The following is a 16,103-nucleotide window of genomic DNA, read 5'->3' as shown; positions in this document are numbered from 1 at the left end:
TTAACCAGCTCCGACTGGGGGATCCCGAGGTGTTCCTAGGCCAGGTTGGAGATATAATCCCTCCACCTTGTCCTGGGTCTTCCCGAGGCCTCCTCCCAGCTGGACGTGCCTGGAACACCTCCCTAGGGAGGCGCCCAGGGGGCATCCTTACCAGATGCCCGAACCACCTCAACTGGCTCCTTTCGACGCGAAGGAGCAGCGGCTCTACTCCGAGCTCCTCACGGATGACTGTGCTTCTCTCCTATCTCTAAGGGAGACGCCAGCCACCCTCCTGAGGAAACCCATTTTGGCCGCTTGTACCCTGGATCTTGTTCTTTCGGTCATGACCCAGCCTTCATGACCATAGGTGAGGGTAGGAACGAAAACTGACCGGTAGATTGAGAGCTTTGCCTTCTGGCTCAGCTCTCTTTTCGTCACAACGGTGCGATAAATTGAATGTATTACCGCACCCGCTGCGCCCATTCTCCGACCAATCTCCCGCTCCATTGTCCCCTCACTCGCAAACAAAACCCCAAGGTACTTGAACTCCTTCACTTGGGGTAAGGACTAATTCCCTACCTGGAGAAGGCACTCCATCGGTTTCCTGCTGAGAACCATGGCCTCAGATTTAGAGGTGCTGATCCTCATCCCAGCAGCTTCACACTCGGCTGCGAACCGATCCAGTGAGTGCTGAAGGTCACAGGCCGATGATGCCATCAGGACCACATCATCTGCAAAAAGCAGCGATGAGATCCCCAGCCCACCGAACTGCAACCCCTCCCCACCCTGACTATGCCTCGATATCCTGTCCATAAATACTACAAACAGGGTTGGTGACAAAGCGCAGCCCTGGCCGAGGCCAACCCTCACCTGAAACGAGTCTGACTTACTGCCGAGAACCCGGACACAGCTCTCGCTTTGGTCGTACAGAGATTGGATGGCCCTGAGAAAGGACCCCCTCACCCCATACTCTTGCAGCACCTCCCACAGTATCTCCCGGGGGACCCGGTCATACGCCTTCTCCAGATCCACAAAGCACATGTAGACCAGTTGGGCATACTCCCAGACTCCCTCCAGGATCCTTGCGAGAGTGAAGATCTGATCCGTTGTTCCACGACCAGGACGGAATCCGTATTGTTCCTCTTCAACCCGCGGTTCGACTATCGGCCGAACCCTCCTTTCCAGCACCTTGGAGTAGACTTTACCGGGGAGGCTGAGAAGTGTGATACCCCTGTAATTGGCACATACCCTCTGGTCCCCCTTTTTGAACGGGAACCACCACCCCGGTCTGCCACTCCTTAGGCACCGTCCCAGACTTCCACGCAATGTTGAAGAGGCATGTCAACCAAGACAACCCCTCCACACCCAGAGCCTTAAGCATTTCTGGACGGATCTCATCAGTCCCTGGGGCTTTGCCATTGTGGAGTTGTTTAACTACCTCAGCGACTTCCACCAGGGAAATTGACGTCCCAGCGTCCCATCCTAACTGTACACAGCTTGGATGGTTCCCCGCTTCCCCCTCCTGAGGTGGCGAACGTTTTTCCAGAAGCACCTTGGTGCCGACCGAAAGTCCTTCTCCATGTTTCTCCGAACTTCTCCCACACCCGCTGCTTTGCCTCTTTCACGGCAGAGGCTGCAGCCTTTCGGGCCCTTTGGTACCTTGCAACTGCCTCCGGAGTCCTCTGGGATAACATATCCTTCTTCAGTTGGACGGCTTCCCTGACCACCGGTGTCCACCACGGTGTTCGAGGGTTACCGCCCCTTGAGGCACCTAAGACCCTAAGACCACAGCTCCCTGCCGCAGCTTCAGCAATGGAAACTTTGAACATTGTCCACTCAGGTTCAATGCCCCCCAGCCTCCACAGGGATGCACGAAAAGCTCCGCCGGAGGTGTGAGTTGAAAGTCTGTCGGACAGGTCTTCCAGATGTTCCCAATTTATCTGCACTACCCGTTTGTGCTTACCAGGTCTGTCCAGAGTCTTCCCCCACCCCCTGACCCAACTCACCACCAGATGGTGATCGGTTGACAGCTCCGCCCCTCTCTTCACCCGAATGTCCAAAACATACGCCCTCAGATCAGATGAAACGATTATAAAATCGATCATTGACCTTTGGCCTAGGGTGCTCTGGTACCAGGTACACTTATGAGCATCCCTATGTTCGAACTTGGTGTTTGTTATAGACAATCCATGACTAGCACAGAAGTCCAACAACAGACAACCACTCTGGTTTGATCAGGGAGGCCGTTCCTCCCAGTCACGCCTCTCCATGTATCTCCATCATTGCCCACATGCGCGTTGAAGTCCCCCAACAGAACTATGGAGTCCCCCACTGGAGCCCCATACAGGACTCCATTCAAGGTCTCCAAGAAGGCCGAATACTCCGAACTCTTGTTTGGTGCATATGCACAAACAACAGTCAGAGTTTTCCCCCCCACAACCCGCAGGCGTAGGGAGGCGACCCTCTCGTCCACTGGGGTAAACTCCAACGTAGCAGCGCTCAGCCGGGGGCTTGTGAGTATCCCCACACCCGCCCGGCGCCTCACACCCTGGGCAACTCCGGAGAAGAAAAGAGTCCAAACCCTATCCAGGAGTATGGTTCCAGAACCGAGACTGTGCGTAAAGGTGGTGGGCCCATGGGATGGAGAGAGAGGTGCCACGTAGCTTTTTCGGGCTCCGTGGCAAACCCGGCCACCAGGCGCTCGCTGACGGGCCCTCCATCTGGGCCCTCCATCTGGGCCCTCCATCTGGGCCCTCCATCTGGGCCCTCCATCTGGGCCTGGCTCCAGACGGGGTCCCTCGGGCTTCCTCTGGGCAGGGTCACTCTATCTTTTCCTTGTTTATTCATAGGGTTTTTGAACCATTCTTTGTCTGGCCCCTCACCTGAGACCACTTTGCCATGGGAGACCCTACCAGGAGCACAAAGCTCCAGACAACACAGCCCTCAGGTTCATAGGGACACACAAACCTCTCCACCACGATAAGGTGATGGTTCCCGGAGAGGATCTGTAATGTAATGTAATGTAATGAAATCTGACGGAAGCCACTCAAGCGGATAGCTAAAAAAACAAAGTAATACATACGGTATGGTCTGAACTCATTAAAGTAGACCAACGTGTACTGTATGTGTACTTTTGTCTCCGTCAGTGTGTCTGTAGGAGGAGTGCTAAAACAAAATTCAAGATGGTGGAAAAGCTGTCTGGGTGTAAATGGATGTCGTCTGAAAAATTCATGTTGAGTCAAAGAATCCAGAGGAAGAATTTTGCTTCTGTTCCTCACTGTTCAGGTGTTAAGTGCAAAATGTAAAGGGCGTCATAAATAGCCACATGGAGGTGCTATCTACAGCACAAACTAGTCAATTGTTCCCTGGCCCATAGCTTAACTCTTTTCCAAATAACAAAATCTGTCAACTTCATTTTGAGATATACTGCTAATTAACAGATAAACAAACAAGCAAACATATGGAACTGAATACAAAACCTCCTTGGTGGAGGTCATAATAGATGAAAAAGTCCTTAGAGAAACAGTGAATGCAGACACACAGTAGACTCCATAATAAATGATGTTTCATTTCCTGGGGATTTAGGCAAACCATCGATCACACTTTGCAAAATGACACGCACTGTATATGACCACCCAAGAAGATATCAAGATCTTCACACTTCCTGCTAGGCTTACATTTTGAAAATATGAGTTGTGTCTACTGATACAGACATTGAAATGCAGCTCGTCTGTGCTTTGGCTCTGCCTCAGGTCTGCTGAGATTGGAGGAATTGGTCCGCCGCTTTCTCATCTCTCGGGAGACGCTGTCAATCAGGATGCTGGATGACAACCTGGACCCTACGCCGCTGCTGAAGGAGATCCGTGATGACAAAGTGGCCACCATCATCATTGACGCTAACGCTTCTATCTCTTATCTCATCCTCAAGAAGGTCAGTTCTCTAACATTGAAGATTCTTCAGAGCCGCCCATTCGCGAAGGATATGAAGTTGTATACATAGTAACTCAGCTTCTCTCAACTTCTCTTATGTATGTTTTATGTAAAGCACTTTGTGATTTTTATCTGTGATAAGCGCTCTATAAATACATTTTACTCATTTGGGAAATTCAGGTTACAGTCATGAAGGGCATGCAGCGCTTACCATCTGTAAAATAATAAAACAACTCTCTCAAGGGCTGCATATTTGTTGCTGTAACAGAATTAACATGCATTTCTACCTTCTGTGCCCTCCAGGGCTGCATAGGGAACATCATGTATGAAAGTCTGCCAGCAACAATCACTTGCACTCTTAAGAAAATATTTGACAAAAGAACATCTTTTGCTGGGATGCGGTGCAGATGTTACCCAGGCTTGTTCTGATTCATAGTACGGCCTGTAATGCCGATAGCCAGCGCAGTGAGTCACAGTTTGAATGTGTATGGGATGTTTTTACTGGGCACATTGGAACGGCTTTCCGCCCTCAGCGAAATGTCCAATGTTAGCCTGATGATGTAAAACTGTTATTAACGTATGCTCCCTCTCCTCCTCCATATTCCCTCCTGCTTTGTCCCCCAACTGTCTCCTTTGCTCCCTGCTTCTTAATAACTCTCCCCCTTTTTGCCCCCTCTCACTCTCCCTCCATCAATCTTTCTACATCTTCCCTCATTCTCTCTTACCACATTCTGTATCCTACCTGCCTCTTCTTTATTTTTTTTCATCTTACTCTCTGTTTCTCTTTGTCTTACAGGCATCAGAGCTGGGGATGACATCGGCATTTTACAAGTACATCCTCACCACCATGGTAAGAGCGTACCAATTCTACCCCTTCCTGTCTTCTGTCTTTCATACCTCCATTTTTTACTTGTTGCTCTCTCCTGCTCCTCCTCTCCTGTCACTTTATGAGTGAACAATGGTGCTAAGGCGGAGAAAGGGAGAAGAGAGAGGTGACAGAGAGAGAGGAGATGAAGGATGGAGAGAGAGAGAGAGAGAGAGAGAGATATCTGAGAAATAAGCACACTACAAAGATGTGGAAATGCAGAGGAGGATGGCAAAGAAACTGAAGAAAAAGGGGTCTGAGGTGAAGGTGATGACAGACCTGATGTACCCTTTTTCTTCTGCCACCCGCTACCTTCTCTACGCTCTACGCGGTGTTTTTCATCTCCCTCTTTGATACACTCCACCCCCCCTTCTACCATTTGAATTAATGTGTCACTTTATGCCATCTGCCTGATTTTATTTTCTACATGATGTGCTCTTGTGCTTTAGATGCCACGTCTTGTGTGTATATCTCTGTGAAAAGCTACTGAAGTCATTTCCATCAACCTATCTCACTTTTTACCCATTTTCCTAGCTGTCTATATCCTTTTTTTCTCTCTCCATCAGAGATTAGATGTTGTCACCCTGCGTAGCTTCTCTTTTTCTTTATCTCACTCTCCATTGCACAGTATTTTTCTTCTGTGCTAAGATTTGATACACTGTCAACATTGCCACTCACCTGAATTTTCGATTTCTCTCTGCAAACACCCTCCCTGCTCCTCCTCCTCCTCCTTGATAGGACTTCCCACTCCTGAGACTGGATGATATAGTGGATGAGCAGTCCAACATTGTGGGTTTCTCCATGTTTAACACCACCCATCCCTTTTATTTGGAGTTCATCAGGAGCCTCAACCTGTCTTGGAGGGAGGGATGTGACCTAACGTACCCCGGCCCTGCGGTCAGTCTCATGGAAACTTGAATACTCATGCATGAGCACATTCAGGAGTAATTTTCAAAGCTTTGTTTGTGATCCACGTACCATTAAGCTACTTTATTCCTCACACTGATTCATGGAGCAGTTAAAGAGATTCAGCTAGTCTTTTGCTTGTACTTAATGGGTATTGATGTAGCTATCTGTTTCCTCCCCACTGGTTTACTCATACCTCACATCTCTTCTTTCTGCCTCTCTCCCTCCATCCCTGTATCCCTGTTAACCATTCACTCATCTGTGCACACACATCTTTCCTCATTGCATCTTCTCCCTTGACTCCTTGTCTCTACTCACTCACTCCCCTCTTTGCCTCTCTCCCCCTCTGCTTCTCTCTGGTTCCCTCTCCCCCTTCCACAGCTCTCGTCAGCACTGATGTTTGATGCGGTGCACGTGGTGGTGGGGGCGGTAAGGGAATTGAACCGCAGTCAGGAAATCGGTGTGAAGCCACTCAGCTGCACCTCACCTCAGATCTGGCAACACGGGACCAGTCTTATGAACTACCTGCGCATGGTAAATGCTTGATGTATTGTAAAATCACCTGCTGATATACAGTACATGCTCATACACATGTGAATGCATACAAATATGTGAGTGTGACTCTAAAAGGTTAGAATTTTGCTGCTTTTCTTTATTGTATGTGATTCATTGTGTTTTGGACTGTTGGTCCAATCAAGAAAATCATTTGAAATACCTTGGATTCAAAGAAATTGTCATGCTTTTTTTCAGTGTTTTCTGATATTTCATAGACGAAACGATGGATCGATTAATGAAAAGAATTGACAGATTAATCGATAATGAAGATAATCATTGCAGCCCTGTCTTGTGGAACCAACAGCCCAAAACCCAAATATGTTCATGTTATAATGACATTAATAAGAGTAAAGCATTTGAGAACGTACAACTCACAAATGTTTGACAATTGTGCTTACAAAATGACTCAGATGATTATCATTAATCAGAATTGTGGTTGATTCATTTTCTCTTGATTGACTTATAGATAAATGACTACATTACAGCGACATTCTGAATCATCCTCATCTCATGTTGCATGTAACCTCTCTCTCTCTTGTTACTCTTTGTCATCTCCCATCTCTGGTTGTCTGTGTGTTCCTCTCATCGACTACCTGTTGTCAAGGCAGCCTGAGCCCCATCTCTCATTGCCTCCTTCCCACCGGCCTGACATCTGCCTTTGTTAGTCAACATCATGATGTGCTCCATCTTCAACCCCGCGCCATTCATCATAGATCTTGCTAACTGTGCCAGCACCTGGGTTTTGGAGAGACAGAGCTGAGCTGTGAGGTGCAGATCTGAGTATTATTAGGAAGCTGTTGACTCTCTGCTGTTCTATCTGAGCCTCTCGCTCAGTCACTCACTTTCTCCTAGTTGATCCAAAACTGATCACCCCTGTCTGGTCCAGTCTCACACACACTTCCTCTGTCTCTCTAGCTCTTTCGTTCTTTTAGTCATCACGCTGTCTTTCCTCCTAATCACTGTAAATAGTTACTGTCTGCCTAATCATGATGGATAGCAAGAAGAAAAATGTTTGGTTGTTTTATATAGAAGATTGCCTGTAATTTTTTCTTACTTTAAAAACTTTTTAAACTTTAACTTACTCTTCCCCCATTTTCCCATCCTTCTCCTCTTTTCCATTCCTCTGTCATGCTTTCTCACTATACTCTCTCCGTCTGCCTGCCAGGTGGAGTATGATGGTCTGACAGGCCGTGTGGAGTTTAACAGCAAAGGTCAGAGGACCAACTACACCCTGCGGATCCTGGAGAAACACAGAGGAGGCCACAAAGAGGTCAGGAGTCACCTGTTATCATGCAGCAGCCAGGTCACACCGGCCATAGGCTTTGGGTTAGTTACAGGTCACCCGTCTGATGTCACTATGCCGGAGGAGGTATTTAACACTGAGGTCAGCCTCATCGCAGGCTCCCCTGATAGTAGCCAAATATCTTTACTTTGTAAAGTTGATTTGATGCATTTCACCTGTCGGCACTGTAATGTTACCTAACATCAGACGTGGGTCGTGCAAATACGTGTTAACATTTATTTTATCTGAAGGCTACTGGAATACATCAGCTGCCTGTAATGTTCATCAACTGAATTTAAACCGGTTGCTAAATTTTATAGCAGCTCTATATCGAGTCCAGTGTACGTTTTGTTTTTAGTCTCATGAATGTGTTTTCATGTTTGGACTGACACTGTCCCAGGAAGCTTTGTTTGTTGTATGTTGACTTGATGTTTTCTGATCTATAAACTTCTAAATGGCATTTTATTAATGGTTGGTTTATTTTCGTACCATGCCTACAAACAATGACATTTATTTGTAGGAATCAGTGTTTGTCTTGGCCTCCAGCTCAGTGCAGAGTGGATGTACAGATAGAACTACATCTCTGCTCATCCTTCTCTATATATAATACTGTATATACTATGTATATGGAGGCTTAATGGAGTTCAATTTTCTCTTTGTCCTGTATAGCACTGGATTTGCTCAGGCGTAGTTTGTATTGGTTTTGGTTTCTTTTGGTCTTCACATGGACTCTTCTGGATCAGGTCTTGATTTGGACCTTTAAATTGTAAGAGGAGTCACGTTATTTCCTCTTTGAAAAGTTACACGGTTTTGCTTTACAGTTCTTTTCTACACATGAATTCCATGTAATACATTTTTTTGGACCAGACCTCCGCTGTCAGTCTGGGCATTTTATCTTTTTGATGTACAGGTTACATGCCACAACAAATTTGTTAAGGGTAGCTGGACAATGTCGGGAACCAAAATAAAATGTTGGCAGACCCAGCCAACAAGGTTTTTCAGACCATTTTGGTGTCATTATTCTGTCAATGTAGACTCCTCCATTGAGCATTAGAGGGATAGGTGAGGGAAGATAGAAATCAAAATGCATTTCGAAGTCAAGATTAAATGAAGCATAAGTACACACATCACTGCAGATCCAGACTGAGGGAATTATGTTGCAGTTCATTGACTGGAGGAAACACTTTCTCTCACCTTCCCTTATTACGTCTTGCTGGGTGCTGCTATAGGCCAACTGCCTCCCATGCTAACACTAAATACCACCTTATAACCATACTTACATCTAGACTTTAACTCTGTAGGAGAGTTAGGTTGGGATAATTAACATTTTAACTCTGCCCACCTATCTGCACAGCAGCACCCACACTGTAGGCAGTCGTGGTTCACAGAGAAAAGACCACTCTTAAATGTCATGGAGGGATAAATAGTGTTATAGAAATACTGTGATTCTGTCTGAGGAGTCATTACCTCTCCTCTGACCTATTGAAAGGTGTATAGTTGTATCTCCCAAAGAAATGCTTCTGTGAGCGGTTCCAGCCTTGCACACTGGTTAGGTCATAATCACACAAATATCTACCTAAGTGGTTTTACTGTCTCCATAAAATGGAAATATGTGAGATGTTTTGTATGCAATTTAATAAAGGTGTTAGGAAAGAAAAATAGACATGGCATGAATGCTTTTTATATTTTGCCATCTTGTCCCAGATCATTGCTCTGCCTGTAAACAGTAGTTTTATTTTTATTTTTTACAATGTATGGTACTTGCCGGAATGTGTTTGGCTCCAATGGGGACATTTAAATCAGTGTGCATATACAGTATGTAACAGTATGGATACCAAGGCAAAGCATAAAATATTCAACATGTAAAGGTACTCACATAAAATAGACCAATAGTGTTAATGCACTCACTGAAATGCTTTTTTGCTATAGATGGTGTGTAACTTGCCAGTCGGCCAAGTTGGAGCTTAATAGTACATTATTTATCCCACAAAAGCCATTGATTTTCTCTTGCTTTCTCTTCTCTGTTAGATCGGGGTCTGGTACTCCAACAACACCCTGGCAATGAACTCCACCAGCTTGGATATCAATGTCTCAGAGACGCTGGCAAACAAGACACTCATTGTCACCACCATACTGGTAAGGTCACAGTTACCTTCTGGACCACCACGCTGGTGAGGTCAGAGTTGTTTTTGTGTTGCTGCGTAGGCTGTGCCGCAGCTCATGCTGTGTTGTGGTTTGTTTCTGCTAATGTTGCTGTCACTGTAGCTGTCATAGAAACTGACAGAGCACTGAGAGAGATGTGTTACTAAATTCAAATGGCCAAAATCCTGGTCTTCTGATAATGACAGAACACTACAAGTTGTCTCCTGCTGGTTTCCATATGAGTAATATCATATCAGAAAATCAATAAATCCCGTACATGATGCTGTTCCATCATCTTCAGGTTGGCACAGATGTGTTAAAAGACCTGATACAGTAAATCCCCTGCACCACATTATGCTATAAAATAACATCAAATAAGCTTTATCAGCATGCAGGTCGATGTTACATTATTGCCAACGCTTAATGACATTATTGTAAAATAATCACAGGACAACAAATAATCTTAAACAGTATAGTCCTTTAGAACATAAACTAAAAAAATAGGCTTTCTGGCACAGCTATATTGACAAACCGACTAGTACTCCCCATTTTGATGGAATTTCCCTTAAAATACATTAATATGAATGCTATAAAGAGAGTTACATTTGAAAAAGAGGGACACTTGCTTTCACAAAAATACCAATGACATGCTAATAGCAACTTGTGCTATCTTAGGAATAGTTTGATATTTTAAGAGTTAGACAAGGAGATCAATACCACTCTCATATCTGTACAGTAAACATGAAGCTACACCCTTTTAGTTTAGCTTAGCACAAAGACTGGACCGGATAAAACAACCAAGCTATTAATTAGTGAGATTTACTGTAGATGTGGTGGATTTGAACATCCAATAGAGCCAGGCTAGCTGTTTCAACCTGTTTCCAGACTAAGTATGGGAGTGGTATTGGTCTTCTCATCACTCTCGGCCAGGAAGCAAATTTCCCAAAACGTTATGTCAATCTATTATTGACATAAAAATTTTTATTTATTTTTTTTTACAATTGAAATCCTGTTTTCGAAACACTATGTCTTACATTCCACTCAAACAGGATATTCTTAGTTTTGAATTGAATCCCCTCATGTGTCCCCCATGCTCAGGAGAGCCCATATGTGATGCGCAGAGACAACTACCAGGACTTCCAGGGCAACGACCAGTATGAGGGCTTCTGTGTCGACATGCTGAAGGAGCTCGCAGACAGCTTAAAATTCTCCTTCAAGATCAAGCTTGTGGATGACGGGCTGTATGGAGCTCCAGAGCCCAACGGCTCTTGGACTGGCATGGTTGGAGAGCTCATCAATAGGGTGAGTATACACCGCCTCTCCCTCTCTCTCTTTCTCTGTCTCACAAGCACACCAGAAACATGCTCAAATGTTCGAACCAGTGTCTCTACAAACAGAAACTTATGCTGAATACACATGTATGCACCCACACACTTAGTCATTCTGTAGCCCCAAACCACAACTCTACTATAACTTCCCATGTCTCAAATTGCCCTCAGAGGGGAGTAAGACTCTTATCTAGGACAAAAGCTGACTTGATAATTCCCCAAAAGAGAGTGGTAGCATTGCCAAGAATTGATTGCACCATCTTTCCTTGCAGTAACTCTCTTCTAACCCAGCCTTTCCCCCTCTTTCTCCCCCTGTCCAGGCCTAGTGCGCCTCTGATAGACACTCTGGTTAAATCAGGCTAATGAGAGCCCCTGTCTGCTTAATTACCATACGGTATACTTCAATTACCAGACTGTGGTCCCTGTGTGGGCCTGCCACACTGGTGCTCCCCCAGCTCTCCACATGCCCCCCCCACACACACACACACACTGCCTGATCACTCAGCTCTAATTAGCGGCCCATGTTCATCAATTAGCTTTTAATGGAAGAGATGGAGGGGAGGCAGAGCGACCAGAGACCTGCAAGGTTTTATGCAGGTGAAAAGACCAGCCACCCAGTGCTTACTTGCAATTAGCCTCATTTGGATGGTGGATAATGTGTGAGTGCGTATGTCAGAGAGAAAGAGACAGAGTGCACGTCTGTATGTTTTTCCAAATGTGTTTTCAAGTGCCGTAGTCCAACTTTTAATTTTTCATTTGGGAAATCAACATTTTATGCAAACAGAGCTCTCATCTACCCAGTGGAGCGTCGAGTGTCATTCTATTTTTACGCAGTTACGTGACCACTTGTTGCTTTTCTCCCTGACTCTCATCCACTACCTCTATTTTTTCTCTCGCCCCCACTACTATCTATCCACCTATCTATCTTTGTCAATCCTACAGAAAGCAGACCTGGCCGTAGCAGGCTTCACCATCACATCAGAGAGAGAGAAGGTTATCGACTTCTCTAAGCCGTTCATGACCCTGGGGATCAGCATCTTGTACCGGGTTCAACTGGTGAGGGTGTTATCTGGAGATGCAGGGCACCCGCTGGGTGATACTCACTACAGATCTTGTATTGGATTTCCTGTCTTTTGTTTGCACTGCTTTTAAGCTGGCAGGGTCGTACATGAGATGACAGGCTCTACTTGTTTGATTATTCTTGTGGAGTTGGACTAATTATTACATAAGAGTTGATTTCATCTTTGAAGCTGAGGATAGTGTTTGTGTAGTATGCTGCATGCTGTAACCACTGTGTCCACAGTGAAATGTGTAGGTGTAATTTGAATTGCTCAATAAGTCAGTGCTCTGTAACTGGGTAACAGTGGTGGCTTACATTGCTAATGAGGTTTTGGGTCCAAGCTAAATATGCTTCAGCAGTAGGCATTGTGAAACGGAGCATATATGGATTGTAGCATTAGCGTATCAAAACACTGCAGACTTACTCTCAGCGTGCAGTAAAGGACACTGCCCTCCTGTGGTGCAGAGGGGACATTCCCTGACTGCTGAGACAAGACACCTTGTTTTTTTAGCACATTGTGTCTGTCTGTCTGTCTGTCTGTCTGTCTGTCTGTCTGTCTGTCTTTGTTACTCCATCCATCTCTCCACTTCTCTTTCTGCTCTTCTTCTTTCTCTCTGCACCAGAGTCGGAAGCCAGGATACTTCTCCTTCCTCGATCCCTTCTCTCCAGCTGTCTGGCTCTTCATGCTGCTCGCCTACCTGGCTGTCAGCTGTGTGCTCTTCCTGGCTGCAAGGTCAATACTTTACATCACACACTGTACCCATAGTCTGCAGCTCTATCGCCATTTATCTTGTTGAACACGAGTCGCCTGTCACACATCGTAATTTCTTACCTTGCACAACCTCCCACAGACAGATTGACAGGGATCAAATGACTGATAGGCGGTGGCTTGAATGTTGTGACAGAGGTGCATTACTGTACTGCAGTTTGACCTCAAGGTTATTCCAACTCTGTTCCATTGCACCTGTGTTTCCCCACCAGGCTGAGCCCCTATGAGTGGTACAACCCTCACCCGTGTCTGCGAGATCGCAGGGACATGGTGGAGAACCAGTATACACTGGGAAACAGCCTGTGGTTCCCTATTGGCGGCTTCATGCAGCAGGGATCAGAGATAATGCCCAGAGCGCTGTCCACCAGATGTGTTAGTGGGGTGTGGTAAGTTACAGAATGGTTATGTTTGTGTGCTGGCCAGTTTAAAGTCCCCCTCCACTTAAAAATGTGCTTTGAGTATTGTTACTTCACTTTGATGTTTGAACTTCACTGTGCAATATGACGTATGTGCAGAGTTTGACACTATAAAACTGTTTTCACATCTGCTGTGCTCACGTTAACGCTGGGTTTAAAACGTGTATGTGTGAGCAGGATTTTGTTATCCAGTGTGCATTGAGGACATCTAGCATTCAGCAATAAAAAAAAATTTTTTGGGATATTTGTAGATTTGGGATTTTAAGTGCTGTTGTGTCAGATATGTTAAATGTTGCTATATGATGTTATACATTTAATTGACATGTTGCCATGATATTAAATTGTATTTGTATGGCACAAAGTCAGAGGTTTACAAAGTGCGTAACAAAAGGAAAAACAAAGGAATGGAAGAAACCGTTAAGATGACACATTAATACAAATATATGATTAAAACACATTCAAATGATGAAAAGGGCTAGTAGACAAGATTATATAATAAAAAAACAGGAGGGGGCAGTAAATACAGATTATGACAACAAGTCCAAGCCATCTAAACGAGTCTAAACAACATTTAAATATATAAAGAGTAATTTTCTTTTGTAATTTTAACAATATATTTAAATTTAGATTTTAAATTCCCATTTATATATGTGTTTTAAAGCAAATTCACTGGTTAACTAAAGGACCTGCATTTTTCCTTGAGGTTGCTTTTTTTTTAGCACACCCACTGTTTGAGATAATGACATTTAAATTTTTAAAGTTTAAAGCATATAGCTGACATATCACTCATACATTTGTCCCTTAGCACCAAGCAAAAAAAAAAGCCAAGTTCACAAAAAAACTACGGTAGCCTGATGATATTCCTGTGGCAACAGAGTGACTGTGGAAGACACGCACACACAAACGCACACACAAACGCACGCACGCACGCACGCACGCACGCACACACACACACACACACACACACACACACACACACACACACACACACAGTAAAGAAATAATAATCGCTAGGAGCTAAGGAGATAAAGGCTAGAGGAAGACAGGAAGAGCAAATTACACTGAGTTAAGCAAGATATGAGATGGGGGGATATTATTAAGTACAGTGAGTACATGATGTTCTTGAAAAAAGTTTTTAGACATGCAAGAAAGGTTATAAGAGAGTATCATCTTCAATGTTCAGCGTGTAAAGTATTATCTCTTAGTCCTGGAAACATGAGCTCCTTTTTTAGCATGATAAATACTGTGAGACAATACAGTATATATTGGGGAATTTCACAGATTTTGCTGTTTATACTGATATATCTCTCTCTTTTACATAGGCCATTGTGAGCTATGTTTCAAATCAATAAGCAGGACTTATTTATAGTTATACTGAATTCTTATATGATTTACAATGTGATAAAATATCTGGATTTGTCAGGTAATTTTCAGACATTTGCCACAATGTCTCATGATATAATTATGAATTTTGATCCAGAAATCCGATATTCTGTGATAAAAGATTGTATCCATATCACCCATCCTTACTTACCCTTTTCACTTTTTTCTTCCCCTTGTCTCCACCTCATAGGTGGGCATTCACCCTGATCATCATCTCCTCCTACACGGCCAACTTGGCAGCCTTCCTGACCGTCCAGAGGATGGAGGTTCCCATTGAGTCTCCGGATGACTTGGCCGACCAGACCAACATCGAGTATGGCACCATCCACGGAGGGAGCACCATGACCTTCTTCATGGTACGACCCACTGCAGCAGCCATTGCTCTGGTTGGCTTTGTGTTTGGCATTTTTGAACGTGTGTGTGTGTGTGTGTTTGTTTGAATCCTTGCGCACATGTTGAATTGTGTTGTTTTTGATGGCAGTTGGATTTAATCTGACAATTTCCTGAATCGCCTTTTATAGCGTCAGTTTTTCATAAAGTTTTTGCTTTTGTGCATGCATTTGTGATTTAGTGCACTGCGTTTGTCTTTATTGCCTTGCCTAGAGTGAGTGGTTGTTCTCATATTTGCTACTATATCTCAGAGTTCCTCTGTTGTTTTCTTTATGGCTGTTTGTGTTAAGTGGCTGACTGCCCATGTTTGCTTATGAGAGAGCTGGCAGCATCTGTGTTGGCATCTGTGTTTGTCATTGAGCTTGTGTGTGTGTGTGTGTGTGTGTGTGTGTGTGTGTGTGTGGTCTTTGTGTGTAGGTGTGTTTGCATGTGGGGGTGTGTTTAGGTGAGTGTATAAGAATATGTATTTGTTTATTTGTGTGCATGCATGGGAAATGGCTGCATGCCAAATTGTGAGTGTGTGTGCTTTGCATTCTCGTGGTGTTTATCTATATTGTGAATATAAAAAAGAGTGGTCTGTTTGCCTACATAAACCAGTTTCAGTGCTACAGTACATCACCCCACTCAATGCCTAATCCACACACACACACACACACACACACACACACACACACACACACACACACACACACACACACACACACAATACACACTCGCATTATTGCAGACAAATTCCTCCCTGTCTACTCTTTTCCTTTCTTCTCACACAAAGAGATGCAACATGTAATTGTACACTTTAAACACTCAATCCTGTTTTAGAGCTTACCGTATTTGCTGAACCACCTCCTGTGTGCTGATTTACCTCCATTTGTATGAAAGATGATGCATCAGCTACACCATGAGCGAATAATCTGTTGCCTTGACTCACATTGCTTTTCCCACCTCTATTCTCCTCTCTCCTTTTTTCCGTCTATTTGCCATTGATGTTTTACTCTTGTCATTATTCATTCTGTCTACGTATACTTCCCTCCCATGTTTATCGAGGATGCATCTCTCTTTCTTTGTCTTCCCTCTTTCATTTTTATCAACTTTCATTTC

At 44.4% G+C, this 16,103-nt stretch overlaps 1 protein-coding gene across 3 annotated transcripts in view; it reads left to right on the top strand.

Annotated features, from left to right (window-relative positions):
- grik5 (glutamate receptor, ionotropic, kainate 5) overlaps nucleotides 1-16,103 on the top strand; it is a 74,869-nt gene that overhangs the window by 49,966 nt on the left and 8,800 nt on the right. Inside the window, exons 6-16 of one of the 3 annotated variants that reach the window (XM_078252525.1) lie at nucleotides 3,732-3,910; nucleotides 4,706-4,759; nucleotides 5,513-5,671; nucleotides 6,062-6,214; nucleotides 7,401-7,505; nucleotides 9,546-9,653; nucleotides 10,758-10,961; nucleotides 11,930-12,043; nucleotides 12,671-12,780; nucleotides 13,029-13,202; nucleotides 14,806-14,971. In XM_078252525.1, the coding sequence (XP_078108651.1) occupies nucleotides 3,732-3,910; nucleotides 4,706-4,759; nucleotides 5,513-5,671; nucleotides 6,062-6,214; nucleotides 7,401-7,505; nucleotides 9,546-9,653; nucleotides 10,758-10,961; nucleotides 11,930-12,043; nucleotides 12,671-12,780; nucleotides 13,029-13,202; nucleotides 14,806-14,971 (1,526 nt within the window). Of the gene's footprint in view, nucleotides 1-3,731; nucleotides 3,911-4,705; nucleotides 4,760-5,512; nucleotides 5,672-6,061; nucleotides 6,215-6,839; nucleotides 7,004-7,400; nucleotides 7,506-9,545; nucleotides 9,654-10,757; nucleotides 10,962-11,929; nucleotides 12,044-12,670; nucleotides 12,781-13,028; nucleotides 13,203-14,805; nucleotides 14,972-16,103 lie in introns of those variants that run through there. The other 2 variants (XR_013502109.1, XR_013502110.1) reach the window with 2 other exon arrangements.

The sequence above is a fragment of the Sander vitreus genome, chromosome 6, assembly GCF_031162955.1.
Source record: "Sander vitreus isolate 19-12246 chromosome 6, sanVit1, whole genome shotgun sequence".
Classification (NCBI taxonomy): Eukaryota; Metazoa; Chordata; class Actinopteri; order Perciformes; family Percidae; genus Sander; species Sander vitreus.
This window is presented reverse-complemented; position numbering and strand designations above follow the sequence as displayed.